We start from the raw sequence: 21,938 nt of genomic DNA on the forward strand, positions 1-21,938 counted from the left end.
TGGCAACTGACCTAGCAGAACAGGCTTGGTAAAATGGCTTAATCTCAGTGCACTTAGATTTTCCTAAGCAGCCCCGATGCACTAGTGCAGGGCTTCTCAGGTGTGGAGGCCACCCTGTGCACCGCAGAACATTGTATACAATCCCGGCCTCTACCCACAAGCAGCCACTAGACGCCCTCCCAGGTCATGACAATCAACGTGTCCACAGCCATTGTCAAGTGTCCCCTGGGGGCCACAGTCACATCCGGTTGGGAAGTGGTGCACCAGTAGCTGCTGCTTCAGGCACGCAGCCTTCTGTGGGAGGCAAGGAGCCTGCCCCTTCACCACAGCAGGGGTGCTTCTGAGACACAAGGAGGGGCTAAGCAACTAGACAACAAAGAGACATCTTTATCTTTCCTTCTCGTGCAGCAGAGATAGATCCACGCCAGTGACAGCAGAGCCTCCCATAGTGGAAACTCCCCAGGTGGGCCTCAGAAAGTCAATATTCCAATCTACGCTTCTGTCTTTGCGCAGGATAATCGGCTATATTGATCTCCCTGTATGCCCATGTCACGTCTGGAGGACAGTGGGTAGGGCCTACATGGTGGAAAAGGGACAGAATCCTCATGCAGTTCTGGATGCACACATGTTCCAAACAAGAGTTGTGACTGTGGACTCTCTTCCGTGCAAGACGCAAAGTCTTTCTGCCTTCTACCCAGTAATTCCACAGTAGCCACCGTGGGTCTATTAAAAATTAACAGCTCATTGAAAAAAACAACCAGGCTTGTACAACTCAACTTTATTTTTCAACTGCAGTGGCTATCACTCTCCCCAGCTCTGATGCACTCAGAGGTGAAGGAGAAACCGTTTCAGATGCGCTGGCAAGAGGAGCGTGCTGATGCCGTGATGCTGCCCAGCGCGGAAGCGCCTGCGGATCCGCAGGCGGCACAACTGCACCAGCGAGGGCGGCCCTGCAGGGAGACCCGGAGGCAAGTCACAGTTGGCTTTCGCCTCGCTCACACTGCTTTGCTGCTGCTTTGCTTTTCCTTTGGGGGGGGGGGGAGCATACAAGGCAGAATTTTGTTTTACCAGGGGGAGGGGGTGGGCAGAAAGAAGGGATGGTGCATGTTGTGGTATAACTACCACCTGCAGTGCCAGCATCCTGCATGGGCAATAGTTCATGTCCCGGCTGCTCCACTTCTAGTCCAGCTCCCTGCTAATGCACCCTGCAGAAGCAGCAGAGGATGGCCCAAGTCCTTGATCCCCTGCCAAGTGGGAAACTCACGTGAAACTCCTGAATCCTGGCTTACATCTGGCCGAGCACTGCACACTGTGGCCATCCGGGAAGTGAACCAGCAGGTGGAAGATCTCTCCCACTTTCTTTGTCTCTCCTTCTCTCTAACACTGCCTTTCAAATAAGTAATTTTTAAAATTTATTTATTTTTATTGCAAAGACAGACCCCCAGAAAGAAGGAGATACAGAGAGAATAATCTTCCATGTACTGGTTTACTCCCCAAGTGGCAGCAATGGCTGAAGCTGAGTCAATCTGAAGCCAAGATCCAGGAGCCCTCCCAGGTCTCCCACACAGATACAGGTCCCAAGGCTTTGGGTCATCATACACTGCCTTCCTAGACCACAAGCAGGGAGCTGGACAGGAAGTGGAGCAGCCGGGACACAAACCAGGCCCACATGGGACCCTGCTGCACGCAAGGCAAGGATTTAGCCACTACGGCATCGCACTAGGCCCTAAATAATCTTTTTCTTTTTTTTTTTTTAAACAGGAGATAATATGGTACTGCTTAAGAACTTCTGCTATATTTTGGTTAGTTGGTCAGTTGGAGGAATTTTTAGGCCATGTTCTCTTTTCTGGGACTTGTTGAAATGAAACTGTTGTGTTTTAATTTGTAACAAGGAGAAAGACATGTAAACTCTGGCCGCCCTAACAAAGGCCTAAGGAAGTAAACCTGGGAATTTCACAGCCAAACAAAAATTTCAACAATGAAAAAAAATTCATGTTTAATGGTATTTCTTGCATTTATTCTTAAAAAAAAAAAAACCAAGGGCCTAGTTCTAGGTGCAGCTTTTTTGATCTTTTGACTTCATAATTAGAACAATCTTAAGAAACACGAAGAGCTCTCAGTGAATCCTAGTAGAGTTTCCATCCTGGATTCAGAGCTATACCGTGTGTCTACTCTCTGGTGAAAAGCAACCAGCACATACAGGCTTTGTGCAAGCGGCTACACCCACGAGTTCACATCAGAAGACCATTGTTCTAAATAAGGGGCTCTGGCGGGGAAGGGAAGGAGGCCAGGGTATTTTGCTCCCTAGGGGATATTCAGCCCTGCCTGGGGGCCCTTTTGAGGAGGTGGTACATCTGCTGAGCAGCGGCAAAGATCAGGGGCACCTGCAAAACAGACTCCAACAGCTGCAAACACGGAGAGTGGCCCGACTGCAACACTGTGTTCGGGTGAAAGGATGGGGGGAGGTTCCTGTTCCCACCACCCTCTGAATGGGACTGTAATAGAAGTTCCCTTTGGATTATTTCAGACAATAGCAGCAGCAAAATTCTATCCTTCAAAAATTCCACAAGGCAGCAGCCCTTGGTCAGGTCATACTTCAGAACCACCAGGGGAAGGGTCCCCTTAGATGGCACCGTATCAGTCCCCACCCCAGGGATGCTGCTTCCATTACTGCTGGCTGGCGCCTGAGAACCTGAATTTTTGCAAGGCATGTGCCCTCTGTCATATTGTGCAGCCAGGGCCAAGGATACAACTGAAAAGCTCTCATGGCCTCGATTCTCTATAACATCACCGCAGGTGACAGGTGAAACTGAGTTGCATATTTCTTAAGGGGCTGAGGTATAAGGAAAGGTGGAAATACAAAGGAATACAATCAAAGACAGAAATGCACAATTTCTTTCAGGCCATAATAGTATGCGCAGAAGGGCCCTCGTCAGTGTTTAGGACCCCTTCCGGATGGTGTTCAGGGTTCTCAAAGCCTGTAGTAGTGGACTGCTTCTCAATGTACTCAAGCCATGTACTAACCTACCGACCTAAGGTACTCCATGGGGAGACTGAACTTCATCTGATCTCATTAAGGAACACTGAAAGGAGTGACTCACCACCGATGCTCCATCTAGCCAAGCGCAAATGTGAAGAGGCAGGGGCTGATGAAACACGTGGGGAGCAAGACCTCACAGCAAGTGGGATCAAGCATGACAGGAAGCAGGCCATCCTTGCGAGGCCACTGTCACTGGCCGGCCGGCAGGCTAGCTACTGTTTACTGCAATCAGGATGACATACAGCAGCCATGGAACCCGAGCACAAAGCAAACCCCAGCTTTGCAGGCACCCACAAACATTTGGCAGCTCGGACCAATAATTAAATCATCGAACTGCATATTTATAAACTCACATATTCCTCTGGGTCTCAGTTTCTTTTTGGCCCCTACACACTCACAGTGTCTGAAGGTCAAAGTGTATTTAAGACAATCCTGCTGTGCTGGGCTAAGACATTTTTCACTCCTCATTATGTAAAACATTGCTTTAGATTTTATAAAGAAGGGTGGGGTGGTAATACTAAAATCCTTTCTCCTTTCCTCTAAAGCAGAAAAAACCCTGCCCTTCCTAATGCCCATGCAAAAGCCAACACACACTGTGGTTGGGTCTCACCCAATGTTCTGTCATTTAATCTTAAGTCCCTTCCTTGAGCACAAAGAAACAGATGAAGTGAATTGCCAGGAGCACTCAGCAGCAGAAATTGCTGTGTTAAATCCACAAGTTGGGCTTTGTGCACCTGCCTGTGCCCATTTCCATGGGTGGGTGTGCAGCCTGTAGAGAGGTAACCACACCCAAACTCGAAATGCCACTCGTGGAGGCAACAGAAGTGGCACTTAATAAAACATCAGGAATCCTTATCTACCCTGTGCCAGTGTAACCTGAAGAAATGCAAAGTAACTCTTGGGAATTCACATGCAAGGCAAAAGCCAGTGTAGACAACGTGCAAATCGGAGGACTGTGTGCTGAAGAAGGGAAAAGAGGCAGCCCGTGTGACAATTTGAGGGGGCCTCGGGGTCTTCTTCCTTTGTAGATCCCTTTCCCAATTCAAAAAAAATGAAAATTGTATTTTACAGTGGTGTTGGAAGAAAGATGGATATAATATAGGTTGAGCTTTAGTTACTTTCTGCTTCCAATTTTACAAGAAATGAAGACATTTCTTGTGAGCCCCAAGGCACTGTGCCATCTGTGCCTGAAAGAGAAATCAACCCTGTATACATAGAGCAGTTTTTGAAAACAGGAGATCATCAAAATGTACAATTGCCCAGTGATTATTCCACTGCTGGATAGAAAAGGACCCAACCGGTCAGCTTGTTGGGTCCGGGCCAGTCTTCCCTGTACTCTCCCATGGCCTCACAGGGGAACATAAGCCTTGCCTGGCAATGCTTCAAGGCAGATGGCCACCCACAAACACTCTGGGGCAGTGGGGGATCACAGAAAAGCCCAGCTGACAGTTTTTGCCTCCAGCCAGCTGCACTTCTCAGCAAATAGGGAGAAAATAGGCAGATTACAAGACAGTGGAATCCTTGCCATAGAGCAGCCTGCTCCAAGCATCCTAGCAGCCCTACCAGTTAGTGCAGCCTACAGGCTGGAAAGAAAGCAGGTGTGGAGCTGGCTGCTCATGCGCCTCTATGGGCAATTAAGACAGCAAGTGAATTTTTCTTCAACCTGAGCTGAACCCTCAACACCCAAAGAATTTCTAGTGGCTTCTGTGAAGAACAGCCATTTTTTACAGATGAAAGAGTTACTGTTGGTTAAGCAAGAATCATACATTTCTTTGGATTGGTGTGATTCCTCAAAGAAATGTCTTACACTCTTAATTGGCTGCACTTTAATCTCAGAAACCAAATGCCCAAAAGTTTGGCCCATCTGTTAACATCCAGGGGTTTCACATAGCCCCCGAGAGGCTTCTCAATTCTTGGAAAACTGATCTACCCCAGGTAGGAATATTAGATCATTCCAAACAGCCTGTCTCCAACAGGCTAAACATCAGGACAGTCATTTACTACATAACTAGTGTTGTATCTCTTTTTGTTGTTGTTGTTGCATTTGTGTTGTATCTCTTTACTCAATTAGCTCAACTGCCCCATATTTGGTGCTAACAGAGAACTGGAAGTTAGAACTCAAAAAGTACCTGCCTCCTACTAAAGTCCATAGGCATCTAGGGTTGGGACTTAAGGTTCAGACAAGGGAGAGGCACCTTCTCTCTGCAAGAAGAGCTGCATCACTGGACTCCCCGGAGGCGCCAGCTCTGCAGGTCGCTTGCCCTCAGCGTTCTTGGCCTGGGGGTTTGCCCCGAAGTCCAGGAGCAATCTGACTAGCTCCACACTGGATGCCACGGACGCTGCATGAAGAGGAGACTCCAGACCTCGGCCCTGGTTCACATTTGCTCCTAAACAGGCACAGGAATTAAATGAGTCAGCGAGAAGCAGAGTCTAACCATGTACCTTCCCAAAGTCCCTGAGTCAAGGGGGTCCCTGCAGAAAAATGGAGATAACTTGATTCCATTTAATAATGTGGGCTTAGGCTACACATCCAATCCAGTGGTATTTTCCCCATATTATTAAATGCACCTTTGAGCACTATATACATAGACATGACAAATACAAGCAAAGTTGTGGTGACATGAAAGCTGAACATTTAATGGAACCAACAATGAGACAGAACCCAGAGTGAGACTTGATGGTAAAACTCATCTATGAGAGCAGCCAAGTTCCCACGCTGAGCAGTTGCCACAGCATTTACAACTTGGCACTTGGGATTCTGTGCTCTGCACTCTGAAAAGCAAACGACTCAAGGGGCAGCTCCTATAGTAGGCGGCTGATCCCAATGTCACAAAGCAAGTGGGCTTCTGCTCATCAGCATCCCCACCTAACTGTACCAACACACTCAACAAATTCTCCTCCCAGCCCACATCCTGGCTCTCCGTGGCATCTGCAGGTATGTGCTCTTCACCTTGCACACTGTCCCTCTAGGGAAATAAGAATCTGTGTGCACACAAATATAAACTGGATCAGTCTTCCAAGCTCTCCACTCCATGAAAGATGACAAACATTGAACTTGCCTGGGTAGGAGTTTAGATAGTGCTGTGTGTGTGTGTGTGTGTGTGTGTGTGTGTGTGTGTTTTACCTGACTCCAGGAGTTTCTTGGCACAGGCTAGCTGCTGGTTTTCACAAGCCAAATAGAGAGGAGTTCCCAAGTGACTGATGTTGTGGTCAATGTTGCCCCCATGAGCTACGAGGGACTCGATGCACTCCACATGACCTGCAGCCCCAGACAAGAGAAAAATAGTCACCATCCAAATTCTCTTGAAAAGCAAATCATCATCCCTAGGTTTTGTGTGCTTAAATTTGTTAGCAACTTTTCCAGGGACAAAGGCCATTTTCTTTACTTAGAACATGGAATGACTTCAGAGTACATTTGAGCTTGCTAGCCTCAGCAAAGAGCCAGCAACCACTGCCCTTTATCAGTTGTTGGGCTTTGCAACTGGTACCAAGTACAGAAATGGAAGAGGGAGTCGCAGAGGACTGGAAGAAAAGGGCCTGAAGGTACACTTGCTGAAGACCTGGGGGGACAAGGGGGCTGGTGACTCCACACCAAGGGCAGGCCTGGGGAAATGGACACAAGCCAGCCTTAGAAGGGCCTGCTAAGCCCACCACAAGTAGAGCCCAGTTTACCCAGTCAGGCTCAGTAAAGGCTGACTCACTCTTTTTAATCCAGACCATCACTGCTTCCAGAGTTCTTTTAGAATTCTTCCATCATTTCTAGGTGCCCAGCGAATCAGTGGAGTTAGCATGGCTCCTAATCAATAGCTATCAATGCTGTGGGAGTTCGTCACCACCTGCATTGGGCCAGTGAGAGAGGAGACCTTTCTGTGAAAACCCTCTGGCAAGGCATGGGGAGGACAAGGAGGATGCTAAACATCAGAGAAACGCAAAATTTGCAATTTTGTTTTTCATCTCCAAACTAAGAATATATATATATAAAATGGTGGCTTTATGAAAAGAATGATCTGAAAGTGTACACAATATCTAATGGTTCCAAAAGCTGAAGGTTTGTTTCACTTGGCAAACTTACCATGGCCCTTCAACAATGCTACTTAAGGCCTGAAAACAGAAGAATATAATTTGTTTTGGAAAAAAACAACTTGATTTTACTGGACTCCTAGGTTCTTCAATATGTTCCACAAGTACTGGTGGACAGTCTGCTCTGTTATGGCTTGGCCCAGGACCAGTATTCTCAAAGGAAGATTCTCAAATATACTGTGTGTCCTAGTCACCTGGAGGTTGCTAAATCCAACCCAGGTGACCTGCCATGGTGACTGACTCACTGCAGCTTGAGTGGGGTCGAGACGTGTGCATTTGCAACCCAGGTCGTGTTGAAACTGCTGGTCTACTGAAGTAGTCCACTGACTTCTCTAAAATACGTGTGCTGTCTCCCAGCCCTCCTGTCCCTGGTAGGTGTCCCTGGAAGGCAAGACTCACCTCTCTTAGCAGCTTCGTGGATCGGGGATGCCAGATCACTCTTGGGCTGGGGGCTGGCTCCATGTTGCAACAGCAAATTCACACAAGCCAGACTGCCACTGACACAAGCATTAAACAAGGGAGTGTGCCAGTCCGTGGTGATGCCATTCACCTGCAAAGAAAAGCTCCAGGAGGAAGACAGGCTGCAAGGGGTCCTGCCTTCAACCCTCAGTTCCCTCGCCTAGGAGCTATTAGGTAGCATCTCTGGGCCTTAACCAAATGACATATAGACTGCAAGGTGTCCAAAGCATCACCACATACTGTTTTTTCTTTATCCTTCCTGGGATCAAGACTCTGAAATTAGTTAGGATCATTTTAATAGCATATAAACCAATGTCTTTATTTCTAATTTCCATCCTAGACCTATCCCACATCAATGCAGTATCCTCAGCACAGCCAGAATCATCCAAAACTGCTAACAATTGTAACTTTTAAAGACATTGCTTAGATACAGCTGTGGAGTTTATACTTGTGAAAGATTTTATTCAACTCATCCTTTAATGGAAGGAGCTGGTAAAATGTCTAGGCACTGAAGTCCATTTTCAAATATGAGACGTTTTCAAGAAGTCGATGGAAATGTGTTTATTAAAATCTGTGACTAGCTTTCATTTCTTCAGCCAAAAGTAAACTTATCAAATAAATCTGTTTCTCCACGAACTTCTTGAAGTGCCTTCATAGATGCAGAATGGTTAATATCCTAGGACCAAACAGCCATGTTTGGGGCCATTTCTCCTAAGCTGGAAATCCTCAACACTTGTAAGCCAACATCTGGCCTCACAGCCTTAGGTCTATCGTCAAACCCTAACCAGCAAAGCAGAATAAAGGCGTATTCTTTAACGTCTTTAATTCTTTGGTGGCACTATGAAGGCTCTCTTGTGACCTCAGAACAAGGCCCGTTTCCTCAGTGTGCATGAGGCCGCTGGTGCTCTGACCCATCTAACCCACTCTACTCTCCTACCATAAGGGAGGAGTTGGAATTTGCTCACTTGCACTTCAAAGTATTTTCATTTGCTGTTCACAGTAGGCAGGCAGCCCACAATTGCCCCGGAACCACCATTCAGCACACCAACTTCAACAGGTTCTTTAAGCCTCAGCCTAGACAGTGGTTCTTCTACCCCAGGAAACATATCCCTTAGCAGCACACTGTGCGCCTCCTCCCATCGCCTGCCAATCCTCGAATCTGGGCATGCCCACATGACTTGCTGTGGCCAAGCAGTGACAAATGTGATGCAAGCAGAGCGCTCGTCCCTTTTGGCTGCTCTTGCAATCTCAACTTTCATGTGAACAAGCCTGGGCTGCCTACTCACAGATGAAAGACCACACAAGGATTTTGTTTTCCCAGACATTCCAGGCATCCCAGCCACGTGTCACATGCTTTCCGCAGTATTTTAATTCTTTTCCAGTCATAACAGTGAAGGCACAAGTCTACCAGCTATTTAGTAGTAAGTGCCCAATAGAAATTTCTTTCTAGCTCAAAACTCAGTATTTCATCTTATCCCTGGGATACTTACCTGGGCTCCATGCTTCAATAAAAGGTTTGCACACAGGAGATGGCCTCCCAGGCAGGCTTCGTGGAGGGGCGACACGCGATCTGCGGTGATGAGGTTCACAGGCCAGCCCTGAGAGGGGGAATGACTAGAATGAGGGGTGCGAAGCAACAGTGCCCTGCAACTGCGTGCTCTTCCGTCACAATCACATCTAACCTAGCTCCAAGTCTGACAGTAGGCTCAGGGAGCGCAATGAAAGAAAAAAAACAAAGGACCTGTCAGACACACAGCTTGGCAGGACACATTGTAGATCCCTTTTCAAAATGCTTGGACCAGATTCTGGAATATTGGCGTATACATAGTGAGTTACCTAGGGGACGCGGTGCAAGTCTAAACATGAAATTCATTTATGCTTATGCATGCCTTATTCCTATAGCCTGAAGGTACTTTTATGCATTGTTTTTATAATTATGTGCATGAACCAAAGTTTCCCAAGGTGCAGCTTTCCATGGATGGGCATTGTGTTGGCACTCAAAACATCTCCAATTTGGCAGCATTTGGGATTAAGGATGCATCAACAGGACCATGTGGATGCCTACAAACTGAAAAACTGGCTCATCAGTATAGGCATTCAATAAGTACTTTAAAAATGTAAGAGAGCTTCAAAACGTTTATGGAAAATATGTGATACGAAAAACCCTAGGGTCCAGCATGATGGCTCAACTGGCTAATCCTGCACTTCCAAGCAGAATTCCATGTCCCAGCTGCTCCACTTCCCATCCAGCTCCCTGCTTGTGGCCTGGGAAAGCAGTCGAGGACGGCCCAAAGCCTCGGGACCCTGTACCCGCGTGGGAGATCTGGAAGAGCTCTTGGCTTCTGGTTTACGACTGGCTCAGCTGTGGAGTGAACCAGCAGATGTAAGATCTTTCTCTCTTTTCCAAGCAACAAAGCAATTTTGTGTATATATAAAAGATCTTTCTCTCTGTCTCCTATCTGTAAATCTTCCTTCCCAATAAAAATAAATAAATCTTTAAAACCATCACAATGTGTGCATTTCAAAAAATTTTCTAGTAAAATATCAATTGAATGAATTTTCTGAGTCACCTTTCTATACAAGATATTCATGGAGGGCCTGGTGCAGTAGCATAGTGGCTAAGGTCATCGCCTTGAACATGCCAGGATCCCATATGGGCGCCAGTTCTAATCCCGGCAGCTCCACTTCCCATCCAGCTCCCTGCTTGTGGCCTGGGAAAGCAGTCGAGGACGGCCCAAAGCCTTGAGATGCTGCACCCGTGTGGGAGACCCGGAAGAGGTTCTGGGCTCCTGGCTTCAGATTGGTTCAGCTCTAGTCATTGCAGCCGCTTGGAGAATGAATCAATGGATGGAATATCTTCCTCTCTGTCTCTCCTCCTCTGTATATCCAACTTTCCAACAAAATAAAATAAACCTTTAAAAATTATGTAAATGCATCAGACAGGTGGTTGGGAGCCATGTCTGGGTTTGGATGTTGGGCAAAAGACAACCACATGCACAATTGGTCAGTGAGGCAAAGCAAGTGAGTGGCAGCCACAGCTGGGGAGGAGCACATCACCTCCAGAAGTGCACAGCTTCCCCACCCATCTCAGGGTGGCAATTTCTGCCAAGATTCCTCCCAGCTCTCCCCAGCCCAGCCAGCTCATCGAACATTGGGCCTTGTCTGATAGTGACATAGACGATGCGGGAGAGAAGAAAATGAGCTTCAATGACCTGCCTTGCATGTCTCTGACCTGGGAGATCCAGGTGATTCCTGTCGTCTTAAATTCACAGTCCCCCCACTGCTCCCCCACCTAACCCTGGGATCAACTTCTGAGGATAATGCGCTCTCCAGGCGACAGCTCATAGCTCAACCCCAGCAACACATGAAAGCCCTTGGAACACATTCTCCTTCGCTGCAGGACACTTGTGCAATAACAGTACTTTTCCCTGGAACTTTAATTGCATGGTTAGTTTAATTAATAATTCAGTAATATATCGCACCTTTTCTCTCCAGAGTATTTAAAAGTTGTCTAAAACCCTTCCAATACATTGCCTCACGCACCATTATCCCTGACACACATTATTGTACTTTTGTGAGCATTTATGACTCAGACCCCTAATCATCCTTTGGCTTTTGCCATGATTGGCAAGTTCACACAGTTTGAGACACCCAGTCATTCTGGCCCCTCACACCTGAATCTATAGGTGCTCCAATGCATAGCCTGTCCAGGGTTCTGGGAGCCTCGCCATATCCAGCTTGTGAAGCAAATTCCAGTGCTATCCACAGGGAGGGAAGAGACTCTTCTCCACCTCCATTGCCCCAGATCCCATGTATACCTGATGAGCAGTCGACAAATGCTGCCTGGCCCCCTGGGTGACTGCACTCATCCCTTCCCGAGCACTACACCCATGGAATCCGCAATGTGGCATCTGCTATCTTATTTTATTCTAGGCACTATTATTTTATGGTTTCACCAGAGACAGACCCTGCAAGATTTGTTCTCAAGTCTTTTTCATCCCCCTCACTGCTCTGTGCTCATCCAATCTCTTCCCCTCACTGCTAGAATACACACAAAATTCACACACGAAATGGTAACTGCATTTTTTTCTCTGTACAAAGGAAAATGTCCTTTAAGGAGCAATTTTTGTTGTTATTCTACTGTGAGATGTGTCCTCCAGTCATGGCCGCCATGTGTGAACCAACATTTAGATGTTTATATATATATAAATGCAGATGAATGAAACACAATAAAGAAATTATTCACAACAGATATCATGTTCACCTCACATTACATATTCCCGTTACAATGAGGCTCTTTTCAAGCTCCTTCTAAAAATGCAGGGCCTTATTTATAGTTCCCATCAAGCTACAGCTCTACTTTTTTATAGCTGTACTTTAAATGAACTTTGGTGATTTGTCTAAATTATTGACAAATCTAAATAATCATAAGGTACTCTTTAATCCATAGCTTCACACAGCATCCAGTCCGCAGAGGGTTCTCCGTTAAAAGCAATGTTGATTGACAGCTTATCTAATCTCATCCAATGGCCAGCAACTCTCTTGGATGGGTCGCTGGGGCTGGGAAGTATCGGAGCACCATGGGTAATATAGTGCTCATTCCACGGCCCCTTTCTTTCCCAACCTAAGATTCCACAACCACCCAGACTGGACCAGCTGACCACGAGCAAGATCAGGCTTTGCCCTTTTCCCAGTCCACAGCTGCTACTTCCTTCTGGAACTCTCACTAGAGAGGAAGTTTCTGGGCAGCTTCTCACTCACATTCTTCAGATGGTCCCACTCTTTCCACTTGACCAAGATTCGAGCCGTTTGATGTCCCATTGCTGTTTTCCTTAGCCTCACCTGCAAAATCCCTTCATATTTTCCCCAATCTTCTTTTTCTGTTCTCATTATTTTTTCTCATTACTTTGAAGGAGAAATGCATGAGGATGAGCCTTCCCAGCCCCCCTTCCCCGCAGTCTCTCCTCCTCCCCATGCTCTTCTGTAACCCATGCTCCCATGTGTTGGTGCCCCACACTTCTCTTCAGGCACAATTCACTATCTTTTCTTCCTTTCATTGGCCTTTCTTCTCAAAAAAAGAAATTGCCTAAACCCATGGTGTCTCCTTTCACCCACTCTCTCCTCATACACCCATACAAGCCTGCCAAACTGTGTTTAAAGATCACCAGTGAACTCCTCCTTGTCGAATCCCACCCACCTTGCTCTGCCTCTGGCTCCTTCTACCTCAGTTAGCCTTCTCTCGGTTTCCATGTTCTTAAACCCTGAGAGGTCAGAATCCTAGAATCTTTCCTGGCTTCCACCCAAGGATTCTTCGTCAAGTTACTAAAAAAACAGTTCTCACAATTCACTCAGCGTGAAGAATTTACTGAGAAACTTCCTAGTCTTGGCTATGCATTGGAACTGCCTGGGGAACTGTTAAAGTCCAGGTACCCAGGCTGTTTCCCAGAGCAAATGCAATGTAATAAAGGAGGCAGAACTTAGGCACAGGACGTCTCGGGCTTCCAAGTCTTGAGGAGACCCACCAAGCTAAGATGGCAGTGTGCTCAGGTGGTGGCCCACCGGCTTTCTGCTGACCTGAGACATCTCAGTATCACAAAGAAATGCACCTGTGAAATTACTCTACAGATAAAGAATAAAATGCTACCAAGCGAACGGGTTGTGTTCCATCCATCACGACCCATCTGGTTCCCAGTGGTGTTCACTAACTTCTTCTTTTTTTAAGATTTATTTTACTTTTATTGGAAAGTCTGATATACAGAAACAAGGAGAGACAGAGAAGAAAGATCTTCAGTCCACTGACTCACTTCCCAAGTGGCCGCAACAGCCAGAGCTGTGCTGGTTCGAATCCAAGAGCCAGGAGCTTCTTCCAGGTCTCCCACATAGGTGCAGGGTCCCAAGGCTTTGGGCCGTCCTCCACTGCTTTCCCAGGCCACAAGCAGGGAGCTGGATGGGAAGTGGGGCTGCCGGGATTAGAACCGGCACCTGTATGGGTTCCCGGCGCATTCAAGACAAGGACTTTAGCCGCTAGGCTACCATGCCAGGCCCCACTAACTGACTTCTAACACCAGATATTCAGCTTCTCTGGTTTTGAGCATTATGTTAATTGAAGCAAAACGTACAGGCTATTGTGTCTGTGCTTGGCTACTTCTATACATCCATTTTCATTGCTGCATAGTTTTTTTTTTTTTATGAAATAACGTACTTATCCATGTTACTTTCAGTGGACATTTGTGTTGCTGTTATTTTTTTACAACTGTGTATGTACCCAGGTCTATCATTTGTATTACATATGTATCCATACATTTATCAAAATATGTGTACATAGGTGTAAGGTGACACAGTGGCATAACACAATAATCCTCTATCTGCAATGCTGACATCCCATACAGGCATCAATTCATGTCACAACTGATGCATCCCCCGTTAATGGCTTGGAAAAGCAGTGGACGATGGTTCGAGTGCTCGAGCCCTGCACCCAGGTAAGCTCCTGCCCTCTGGTCTCCTGCTTCGGATTGGTTCAACTCCAGCTATTACGCCATTTGGGGAGGGAACCAGTGGAAAAACTTTTCTGTTTCTCCTTTTCACTGCAAATATACCTTTCAAACAAAAATGAAATCTTAAAAAAAAAAAACCATAAGTACATAAAGCTATTGTATATAAGCTTGGAAACAAAATCACTGAATTAGAGTTATGTTTTTGTATTTGTTAGCTTTTTAAAAATAGTAATTTGGGGGCTTGGCGCAGTGGCCTAATGGCTAAAGTCCTTACCATGCATGCTCCAAGGATCTCATAGGGGTACTGGTTCGTATCCCAACTGCTCCATCTCCCATCCAGCTCCCTGTTTGTGGTCTGAGAAAGCAGCTGAAGACAGCCTGAAGCCTTGGGACCCTGCACCTGCATGGGAAACCTGAAAGAGGCTCCTGGCTTTGGATCGACTCAGCTCTGGGTACTGCGTCTACTTGGGGAGTGAACATGCAGACAGAAGGTATTTCTCTCTCGCCTCTCCTCTCTGCAAATCTAACTTTCCAATAAAAATAAATCTTTAAAAATATATATTTATTTTTATCAGGTCCATTGTGATGCTGACATGGCAGACAGAGGCTTAGTCCACTATGCCATTGGGCCAGCCATGGTTTCTGTTTTTGTTTTCATTTTAAGCTTTAGTAGATGTAGTTTAATAATTTCCCAAGGAACTGGTGTAGTGGCATAGCAAGCTAATCCTCCACCTGCAGTGCCAGCATCCTATATAGGTGCTAGTTTGAGTCCCAGCTGCTCCAATCTAGCTCTCCCCTAAAGGCCTAGGAAGGCAGCAAAGGATGGTCCAAGACCCTGGGACCCTGTACCCACATGGGTGACCTGGAAGAAGTTCCTGGCACCCAGCTTCACAACAGCCCAACTATGGCCTCTCTCCCTCTCTCTCTGTACTTTGTTTAAGTAAAATAAATAAACCCTTTCAAACACGAATTTCTCAAACTGATTTGCATAATTTCCAACGTGAGAACTGCAGTCGCACTGCATCCTTACTAACACTTGTGTAGAAGCAATCTTTCTAAACACAACCTTGCCAGCAGCACAAAGGGCTACAATAGCTCAGACTTGTATCTTGTATTGCCCCAATCACTACTAAGCACATCTTGGCAGTTAATGAACATGTGGCTCTCCCCTATAAGATTTATTTTTTTTTATTGGGAAGTCAGAGATGCAGAGAGAAAGAGAGACAGAGAGGAAGATCTTCCATCTGCTGGTTCATTCACCAAGCTGCTACAACAGCTGGAGCTGAGCCAATCCAAAGCCAGGAACCAGGAGCTTCTTCTGGGTCTCCCACATGGCTGCAGGGTCCCAAGGATTTGGGCTGTTCTCCACTGCTTTTCTAGACCTTAGGCAGGGAGCTGGAAGGGAAGCAGGGCCACCAGGACACAAACCAGTGCCCATATGGGATCCCAGCACATGCAAGGTGAAGACTTTAGCCACTAGGCTTCTGCACTGGGCCCGATCTCCCCTCTTAAGAAGTACTAGTTTTTACGTAGGTGATAGAGGGCTAATCTCCAGAGTATACAAAGAATTACAAACAACCAAAACACCAAAATAAACAAGCCACTCAAGAAATGGGCACGGGAAATGGGCAGACACTTCACAAAGGAACAAACCCAAATGGCAAATAAACATATGAAAAAATGCTCAAGTTCCCTGGCAATAAGGGAAATCCAAATTAAAACATCAATGAGGTACCACCTAACGCCAGTAAGACTGGCCCACATGAATAAAAGCACCAACAACACTTGTTGGCGAGGTTGCGGGGAAAAGGGAACCCTACTCCACTGCTGGTGGGGCTGCAGGCTGGTACAGCCTCTATGGAAATCAGTATGGAGAACATTCAAACAACTCAAATTCAACATACCGTATGACCCAGCTACAGCACTCCTAGGAATATATCCAGAACACTTGTTCTATGAGAAACCAACATGCACTCCTATGTTCATAGCAGCACAATCAGTAATTGCAAAAACATGGAAGCAGCCAAAATGCCCATCAACAGAGGACTGGATAAGAAAGCTATGGTTCATCTACTCCATGGAATACTACTCAGCTATTAAAAAAAACAAAATGCAGTTCTTTGTGGCCAAATGGGCCAAACTGGAAACCATAATGCTAAGGGAAATGAACCAATCCCAAAAGGTTAAATACCACATGTTTGCCTTAATTTAAGATGATATGATGTTAAGCATAACATGTTATGTTATGGATATTATGTCATTTGTAGTATATAAACTAAAATTGAACTGTGAATGGGGGGTCACAGAAAGTGGTTAAGAAATCGCATTTATTTTTAACATGTTGACTGCTCAATACCATGTCAATTAATTCCAAAACGATGTTAATTGTTGCAGATGGTATATTAGTGCTTTTATTTGACCGGGATGATACTCTGCTGTCTCTGCCCTCAGACCAGAGAGGGTCTACCCAATAAGTAGTTGGACTTGACTGGACTATAAGATGTTGGACTCTATGCTTGGCATATACTTGCTGAGAGGGAATCTCAACTGAACTTGAACTATGGTTATGCAACAAGGTGGAGGAACCCACCATGGTGGGAGGGTGGGGGGGAGAATCCCAGATTCTATGTAATTACAACACAATGTAATTAATGAATAAATTTAATTTTAAAAAAGTGCTAGTTTAAGTATCTTGCTCATTTGTCTGTTGAGTTGGCTGTACTAACTGTAGACTAGGAGTATGAGTCTCATATGAAATTACTTCAAAAAGTTTGTGGAAAAGAGATTTTGAAAGGTAAGTTTATTTTGCTGCAAAAAATGTCCTACACCCACACATACGTATATATAGGATTCAATTATTGCAATTTTTTCCTCCTAGTCTGTGGCTTGTTTTTCCACTTTTTGAAATATTTTTCTTGAACAAGTTCATTTTACTTAACCTTTCAGTCCTTTTCTTGTAGTATTCCTTTTGCATCCAATGCCCCAATAGCTCCCAGAACGTTTAAGATGGGCTTTTGTTAAAACTGAACACACTGATTCCGAGGGAGCTTTTCAAATATCAATGCATGAGACCTTCTTGGCCAAACAAGGGTATCTGGGAGGTCCCAATATTGTTACTTTTAAAAAGCATTATGTCATGATATGCAACCAACAGAGGGACAGACTTTTCTGACCAAAGGTTGATATGCACAATACATTATCACTCCAAAAATTCAATCAAAGCAAGTGTGGTGTGCTGAAATGCACAAACACGCGCGCGTGCGCGCGCGCACACACACACACACACACACAGCCAATCCAGGTGAGAAAAGGGTAAAAGACCTGAACAGAAAGTTCTCAAAAGAAAAAATACTAATGCCCCCCAAATACCTGAAACCATGCTATTAGGAGCCTTTAGGAAAATACAAATCAAAGCCGCAATGAACTAGCACTTATCCCTGAAAGCATGGCTGTGAACCAAAAGAATACTTCTAAATCCAGCTTCTCCCTTTCTGGACTTAATCACATTTGGATATTTTATCTCTCTCCTCTTACTAAAATGTGCATATTTCATTTACTAAGTGTTTCTCAGTATTCTTTCATTATCGAAAATGCCAGATAAATTAGAAAAACATTAAATGCCATTTATGATGACAATAGCTAAGTAATTTACAGATGTTGTCACTTCAGTTACAATTCCTTACTCTCCTATAGTAATGCAATACATTCTATGACCTAAGAGTTGGCCAAATACATGGCTTTGATCCTTGACTCCGGATTTCATCACAACTTTGCTTTGATCAGTGGGTCATTAGCAGATGTGAACGAGGCACAGTGTGAAAGCATTCTTGCAGGGTTAGGCTTGCCCTGCTATATTTCAGTCTTTGTGCAGGACGGGAAACTTCCTTAGGTGCCAGCATCCCACACAGGGTGTGTATGCATCATGGAGTAATGTTCAGCCTCCCTCCACTGACCCAAACACTCATTAGCAAGCAATAATGGCATGTCACATCACTGAGTTTTGAGGTGATCTGGCTCCCAAGTTTGGAGGTGAAGCGAAGCACGGAGGTGTTAGACTGCTCATGTTATACTAGAATCATTGCTACACGATCTTACTTAAGGAACTACTTTTAAAGTCCACATATTATGATGCCACACATGTGTTATAGTGGATGGATAGGTTTCATCCACATTGTATTTTATACATTAAAACTTGACTCTAGGAGAGGCTCAGGGGCACCTCCAGAGCCGTAAAGGGATTCTGACACACAAACGGCCAGACGGCCCTGGCTTTAAAAACCACTGTCTTTTCAGAGAGCAGAGTTACGTGACGAAAAACTTTATTAGGATTTTGATTGGTGATTTAAACTGTTCCCTTAAAAATACCTTGGTTCAGGTCTCCAGTAATTAAAAACCAGCATAACTCCAATCAATGTGCGCTTTTATACCCAAGGAGCAACGAAATGAAAATGGAACTGTTCAGAGCTACTGCCAACTAGGGACCCAGCACGACCACAAATGGCTTTGAAATTATGACTAAATTTTAAAAAAGACATTTCCATGTATTTCTTTTACATGAGAGGTTTTTAAACTCAGCACTGCTGACATTTGGAACTGAAATATTTTCAATGCGGGGAGCTGTCCAACGCGCTGCAGCTGCGACGGCCCCAGGCTCTCCCCACAAGAAGCCAAGCCACTGCCACGCACCTCCCAGCGCAACAACCAAACGCATCTGCAGACATCTGGCAAACGCCAGCAGAGTCATTGTCGCACAGCTATTTTTAAAGACACAGTCTGTTGAATAAAACAGTGGCAACATGAATGCACTGACTTACAGGCCATTGATTCAACTGGTATAGAACGTGTTCTGTGGCAATCACTGTATTTTTTTTTAATTTTTTATCCATTTTAATTATTCATATAGTGACTCTTTAATGGAAACACCATGATTCTCTCCACCAATCTTGAATTCTTTCTCATTTCCAACTCTGTTACTTCACCTGTTCATTCTAGAGACTTACTTATTTTTTTTAATCTTTATTAATATTTTGCATTATGTGACAGTTTCATAGGCTCTGGGAATCCCCCCACCCCTCCACTTCCCCTCCCCCCTGGTGGATTCCTCCACCTTGATGCAGTATTACAGTTCAAATTCAATCAAGATTCTTTCCTTGCAAACATATATTAAGCATGGAGTCCAGCTACTTATTGTCCGGATGGGTTGAACAGTTTCTTGGGGAGACCATTTCTGGTCCGAAGTTAGAGCTGGTAGAGTATCATCCTAGTCTACTTTTTTTTTAAATTATTCACTTAAAAGGCAGAGTTACAGAAAAGGGAAAGAAAAGAGGGAAACAAAAAGCTACCTGGCTGATGAGGTTCCTCAGAGAGAGCACACGTCCGTGAACAGCAGCTTCATGCATAGGAGACCAGTCAGACACCGCATCTGCAGGCAAGCGGAGGCATGGTTACATCCTAATGCAGCTAGCCCCTGTCCCGTCCTGAGCTCCTGCTGGGTCCCAGCAGGACACCTGGAGTCAATCAGCCAGAATCCCCATCAGAGCCCCAGCATCTCTCCCCTCTGCCACACTGTCGTGCACTTCACTAGCCGTGTATGGATACTCAAGAAACAACAACCCCGAACTGAGGACAAAAGAGGTGGAATGGTACGACAGATGACTAAACTACGTACATGCTGGTTTCAAAGGCAAATGAGCCATGTAATTGAGTGTGTCACCAATTATTGGCATGAATGCATTTGGCTGTGGTTGCCAGTCTGATTTCCTGAATGAAACACACTTTGGCATTCTCAGTAATCAGTACCGTACACCAGTAAGTAGTCATCATGTAATTACATAAATCATTAGGTCTGGAATCAACCCTAAACAGAACCATATCTATTCATAAAACAATAAAATAAATGCATTTAATATGTCTTTTAAAAAGACAGATACTAAAAGAACCATATCTATTTATAGATTACTTCCTGTCCTAACATGAAGTGCAAATCAGAGTTCATTCTGACCTTGAGGCAGGGTATTATCTACCCCCAAAGGCAGCATGCCATATGGTTAGGAGACTGAGCTGACTTTTAAGAAAGCCCTGGTTCTCACTTACCTCCTCTGTATAACGAGAACAGTGATATACTTACCCATGGCGCAATACAAGCTAGCTACTACCATCATTCAGCTCTAATTCAACTAGTCTTGAATGGAGTTCATAATCATTGCTATTTCAAATTGTAAAGCTGTGCTACAGCCGTATGGAAGGAATACAAATTCTCAGCAAAGAGCCCTGTAACCCTATCTTCACACATTAAGCTCGTGCGCTCTGTGTCTCTCTCTCTCTCTCTCTCTCTCATTGGGTGTGGATGTAACCAAACGCATCATAGACTTGATTTTTTTCTTATCTCACACTCCGTCTAAATTCCTATACAGATAGATACGGAAGTCGGAGTGTGAGCAGGCTTGCCTGGTCCCGCCTCAACGCTCACTCCACCACTTTGGTAGAGACAGAACATACAAGTACAAACAAGGCAGCCTGACCCGAAACCAGCCAAGCCAGCCAAGAGCACTGAGCACTCCTAAAAGCTGGACAGCCCTGGAGCAGCAGGGCGACCACTACCACTGTCACCAAAAGGCCGTGTGTTTAATGCCTGCCTGCCACCCTAAGCCACCAGTGCCCTGCAGTAGTGTCCTAGTGAATAAATGCACATCCTTCCAGATGCACTCCAGAAACGTTGAGTACAAAGCACGAAGTGGGATGAGCCTGCCCACAGCACACATGGCACACTTCATGCTGAGGCCTCAAGGCAAGGCACCTTGAGCAACATGGTTTTTGGCCACTAGCCAAACCTGACGTCCAATACTCCTCAGTGTCCTCACGCTTCCCACTGCTCTCAGAAACAAAGTAAAATACTGCTGCTCCCAGAGAATGCACTTTATAATGCAGCCTACAAATATGGCAAGGTTCACCTCCCAGTCAGAATTGAAAGAACAACTAGTTCCACTCTGTTGGTACTGATAATGCAAAATACAACTCACACCAAATCGGTAGTGACAAGAAGGAGCCACGAATGGAGAAAGCTTTCGAAAACCAGTGTGAAATAAATGTGTAAATGTACCTTAATGGATCACCATATGTGTGATGATTAAGCCAATTCTTCTTCCAAGTGCTTAATGTCTAAAAAATTCAGCTGCCACATTCCCCAACCTTTCTTTAAGCATCCTGAGATTATTGAAGTTGACAGTTTAGGACCCCAATTAGCTGCCTAGATTATTTAAAGTGTAGCTCTGTTCAGATTTCACACACACACGCAAAGATGCAATTACATTATCAAGTACAGAAAAAAATGGTGCTTACTCTCTACTCATTCACTATGCAACAATTACTTCCTTTATTCAGGGCAAGAAATGAAATTTTCCAACCACAGAATACAGTCTGCCTGAGGCTTGGCATCCCCATGCAATGCACAAACCCCCAGCCTCTTATGGAAGTCAAACATTGCTGTGGTATGCGGAGTAGGACGCTGTGATGCTAACACATCATTGAGATATTCAGATGCATGCAACTGGCTCGTTTAAAATCTGTAATGCAATGGTTTCCAATATAGTCACAGAGTTGAACAACCAACATCACAATCAATTTTAAAATAATTCTTTCACCTCAAATCCCGATTAGCATTCACTCCTTAGGTTCACCCTCTCCAGCACTTGACAACCACCAATCTCCTTACTGTTTGGATGCACACATTCTGGGCATTAAATATAATGCATAAACTTTTCAGACTATTTTCCAAAGTGGCTGTACCACTTTAGACTCCCACCAACAATGCATGAAGCAGCCTAGATGAAGACATACAGAATCTTTCAGGCTACCTCCATGTTAAA

At 45.1% G+C, this 21,938-nt stretch overlaps 1 protein-coding gene across 1 annotated transcript in view; it reads right to left on the reverse strand.

Moving 5' to 3' along the window:
* Positions 1–825: 825 nt before the first annotated feature.
* The window catches only part of ASB9 (ankyrin repeat and SOCS box containing 9), a 28,630-nt gene continuing 7,517 nt past the window's right edge, over positions 826–21,938 (reverse strand). Inside the window, exons 2-7 of the mRNA XM_004597496.2 lie at positions 19,416–19,495; positions 9,070–9,177; positions 7,520–7,670; positions 6,165–6,299; positions 5,236–5,427; positions 826–950 (exon numbers count right to left, since the gene is read on the reverse strand). Coding sequence (XP_004597553.2) covers positions 826–950; positions 5,236–5,427; positions 6,165–6,299; positions 7,520–7,670; positions 9,070–9,177; positions 19,416–19,495 — 791 coding nt within the window. The remainder of the gene's footprint in view (positions 951–5,235; positions 5,428–6,164; positions 6,300–7,519; positions 7,671–9,069; positions 9,178–19,415; positions 19,496–21,938) is intronic.

This window comes from Ochotona princeps, chromosome X (assembly GCF_030435755.1).
Source record: "Ochotona princeps isolate mOchPri1 chromosome X, mOchPri1.hap1, whole genome shotgun sequence".
Taxonomy (NCBI): domain Eukaryota; kingdom Metazoa; phylum Chordata; class Mammalia; order Lagomorpha; family Ochotonidae; genus Ochotona; species Ochotona princeps.